Source organism: Diorhabda carinulata, chromosome 4 (genome assembly GCF_026250575.1).
Source record: "Diorhabda carinulata isolate Delta chromosome 4, icDioCari1.1, whole genome shotgun sequence".
Taxonomy (NCBI): domain Eukaryota; kingdom Metazoa; phylum Arthropoda; class Insecta; order Coleoptera; family Chrysomelidae; genus Diorhabda; species Diorhabda carinulata.
Window position 1 is genome coordinate 2088672 of NC_079463.1, and position 4182 is coordinate 2092853.

The following is a 4182-nucleotide window of genomic DNA, read 5'->3' on the forward strand; positions in this document are numbered from 1 at the left end:
CAATATTTTCCTTCATCTCCTATATTTCTTATCATATAAGGGAATAAAATGAACGTAGGGAAACGAATCAAATATTCTTACATTTTAATACATATCATTACCCTTTTTTTATTTCTATTTGCCCAATCACCAGTTCAATGGTATCCTTATCATAATGGAATATTTAAAAAGTTCAACAATTCTTTATCAAATAAAATGTTTGTTATCTTAATTTGCAATTGTTTCAGGAACACTGGCTTGGTATTTCTTGGGAATCAATATTTATAAAATAGTTGACACCAAACATTGTTCAGATAATAAAAATACCATATTTTCAAAAAAGAAAAAATATATATTACTCTACAAATCATTTAATATATTTTTTGTAATTGTGATGTAAAAAAAGATCTTTATTTACCCTTTATTCATCATTATACCTTTAGGTAGTAATTTTTCTAAATTAAACACCCATAAAGGCATTTAGCATATTACAATCTGGCAAACAGTCACCAATGATCAATTTAATTCTAACTAAATTCAATACAATTTGAAACTTAAGTACACTCATCAGAGTTCTTTAGGTACTATATAATAGATTGCACTAAACTTAGATGTAGCACTGCTTTTGCACTATAAACACTAAACTAACTCAAAGGGTTTGATCCTCTCAAGTTTTCTTTCTAATCCAGTATTGCCAAGGAGCTGAATAGCTTCGACATTGATATGATGATGGATTCTTTTTTCAATCTTGCCTAATTTTTTTATGGTCTGGTCAACAGTGTCCTTTTCCAGGTCCCTAATGCGAATGTTTCAAAGGGTATTTACTATGTTCCGCTTTGGATGATTGCATGGTGCATCCCCATAGTTGGATATCATAAGTCCATACAGGCTTTAGTATCAGCTTGTAAAGCATAAGCTTATTATGTAGAGACAGAGTGGAGTTTCTTCCAATTAACCAGTACATTTTTCTATATTCGAGTCCAAGTTCTGCTCTTTTCTTTACAACTGCCAAAATAAATGACTGTAGCCTACGTGTCATATATTGGCGTACATGTTTAGAAAAAAAAAATAAAAACTCAATTTTAGCCACCACTTTTTAAGGGTGATATCTTGGAAAAGAGTGGGCTAAGGAAATTACAGGAAAGACCCTTAATTTCTTACAAGCAATCACTGAATATTGTTGCATGAATTTAGAAACACCCTGTATATTATAAAAGTAAAATAATAATTTGAATTGTTCAATATATTCTTGTAATTGTAACCTAATTGTCTACCTTTTTATAAGATGTATACCTTGAGGAATATGTTCTAGGGAACTTACCTATCTGATTATCAACTTAAAATTTTTGATTTTCTTAAAACTTAGTATAAAATAACTTTTTTGTATACGATAATTTTATAATAAACTTGTCTTTTTGGTTTAAACACATATATGATATACAATATCATTTTTATAGCAAGTATTTGCTGTAGAACAATTTGCTTTTGCTACTACATTTTCCAAATACTTGAAATATTTACATATATTATTTTTCTCACAGTAAATGTATCACTTTTTGATTTAATTCATATAAAATGACACCATAGATATGCAAACATTAAGATGATACTGGGTCTAATTGTGGGTAACTGATATAAAGCTTTGTTACACATATCAAAAGCTTGCTAAATAATATCAATGCTGCTAAGTAAATTTAAAAACTAATTTTTTTTCTGCTAATTAGTGAATTGTTCAAAACAGTGGGAACTTTCTTCAAAATAAAAATCATACTTACCAAGAATTCCACTAACTTGCCAATTCTGTTGCAATAAAGAGAAGAGTAGACTTAAACCAGTTTTAACTCCTACTTCTAAAAGAGCTTGTGAACCTGATATTACTTCTCTGGATACTAAAGGCACTGTACTATTACTACTAGTAGTACTAGTTTCACAACTTGAATTATCTGTCTTCTCTTTGTCATGATACTTTACCAACAAGGCATAATATATTCTTTTTAAAATTAACAGCCTTTGTTTCAAAATCAAGGAAAACTGTGTGGATGAACATACTTCTTTCGCTAATTCTAATTGGGAACTTAATAACGTAGTAATATAATGATTTAGATCGTTGGTTGTTGGGGGATCATACTGGAACGAAGGTAGTACTTGAACATCACTATTCAAAGATATTGCCGAAGGAATAATTCGCACTTCTTTATTTTGAACTAGAACATCGTACATAGATTGTACGAGATCTCTATTAGCTATGTTATCACTATTTTTTAAAGCCCACGCAGAATTTGTATGGTATATAAATTCCAGTTCGACGTTACTAGAAAAATTTTCCATTTTCTTCCTAATATTAACCGATATTTAAAAATAAGATGAGGAAATCTTTCTACAATAATGATAGTCACTCAAGTATTGTTTATTCAATCCATTGTTATTTTGATTGATAAATAAAATTTTAATATCAAGTAACTTTTACAGAAATTTAGTTTTTGATAATAATTTGACAGATACGTCAAAGCAAATTAATCGATTTCAAGTGAATAAGCTGGTCATTATTATTAATTACCAATAATAACAAACTATATATTAAATAATTTATTGCACTAGCCATTGACAGAATCATAGATAATACAAAAAGTTTGTTTATGAAGTAAATGGTGCGTTCCACTAAGCACTCTAGACCACGGTCTTTCCACTTTTACAAGTGAATTTTAAACCTCAAATATCGGCTTAAACTACAGATAACGTTTATTTCACTTTTTATAGATGACGTTCAGTGAAAAACCTCGGCTTAGACTTCAGTTTAACGGTGGATCCGAACCTAACTTTTTCAAATTGTTTACATTATTTCAATATTATTAAAGGTATTGATAGAATGATTGAAGATTTGCACTTAATATTTAGCGAACTTGACGATGATGATGAAGAAATTATAAACATTGTCGACGCGCCGAGAAAACAAAAATTTTATTATTTAAATATTCCTGACAGCATGAAATAATTTAATTTTTGACCTGCATTTTGACATAAGTCATCGTGAGAGTTAGTCATAATGTAATTAGTGACGTTTTCGCCGTGACAATAACAGAACAGTACAATTAAAAGAGTATCACAGGCGTTATGAACGCTTAGTTGAACGCAAACGAATTGTTTTCAGTTGTCGCTAAAAGGGTCCAAGAAAGTAGTATCTAATTCAAAGTATAGTTATAAAAAAGTGCTTTCATAGTATTGGTATTTTGTATCCAATTAATCGAATCTCTTGTATTTAGGACACGGCAACAAATAAATAATTTGTTTTAAAATGACATAACTCACAGTTTATTCCAATTAATTCCTGTGCGCAAAACTCATTAACATCTAGTACATGGATTTCGTTTAAAAAGTGATTAAAAAATTGGAAAGCAACTAGTGTTTTCTTTTACATTAAAATTACTTGATATTTTTCGACAAATTTGGTTCATAATTCATAGTAAAATAGAGCGCAGTCCCATTGATGCCCTTTGAGAAGCTGATCAGGCACTTTGGCTTGAGCCTTTTGCCGAATTATGATAATTCATAGCCAGCTGAAGAGGAAGAAACTCCGGTGGCTTAATTTTTCTGCTCAAAGGACACTGTATGATGGACTTAGTCACCACATCAATGAAATCCAGCAGCTGTTCTTCTGTGAAGCCGTTGTCGGATCGTCTCGTTTGACTCACGGCTAGTTACAGATTCGATCGTCACTCTGATTTCGCGTAGCCTCATCCGGCCCTACTGCAGGTGCAGTTTTACGATTTGTTTTTCAATAGGTGTAGAACTAGAGATTTTGGACTCTTGATAACAGGCTTTATCCAGAACTTGGAGGAGGAATTAAACGTCGAGGAGACCTTAGGATCTGGAGTCTTTAAACCATGAACTGTCTGCGCAACTTTAGCTTTCCTTCTCTTTTTTATTATGCACATCATTGATGTGCAAACAGTGTTTAGGTCAGGTCAGAGCTTCAAGATAAATAGAAACCAATACTTTCTGGGTAGAGGGTTTCATTGTTCCTGTTTGTTCAGAACCATCGGGGGTAAGAGGAAGATTACAGGGCCCTTGGAATTTCGCAAGCATTGTTTGCAACACCTGATTAGAGTTCAGGTATCAGCGCCTCTTTGAGGACGACAGTCAAGTTCCAAAGCTCCTTGAGGGAGAAGGTCTGTTTGGTTTTTGATAATAATTTTGAACAAAGTA

At 31.6% G+C, this 4182-nt stretch overlaps 1 protein-coding gene across 2 annotated transcripts in view; it reads right to left on the reverse strand.

Moving 5' to 3' along the window:
* Window positions 1-2981, reverse strand: part of LOC130893264 (probable E3 ubiquitin-protein ligase HERC1) — a 31826-nt gene extending 28845 nt beyond the window's left edge. For both annotated transcript variants that reach the window (XM_057799219.1, XM_057799218.1), the window contains exon 1: window positions 1755-2981. In XM_057799219.1, the coding sequence (XP_057655202.1) occupies window positions 1755-2307 (553 nt within the window). In that variant the 5' untranslated portion in view covers window positions 2308-2981. The remainder of the gene's footprint in view (window positions 1-1754) is intronic.
* Between the last annotated feature and the right edge of the window lie 1201 nt (window positions 2982-4182).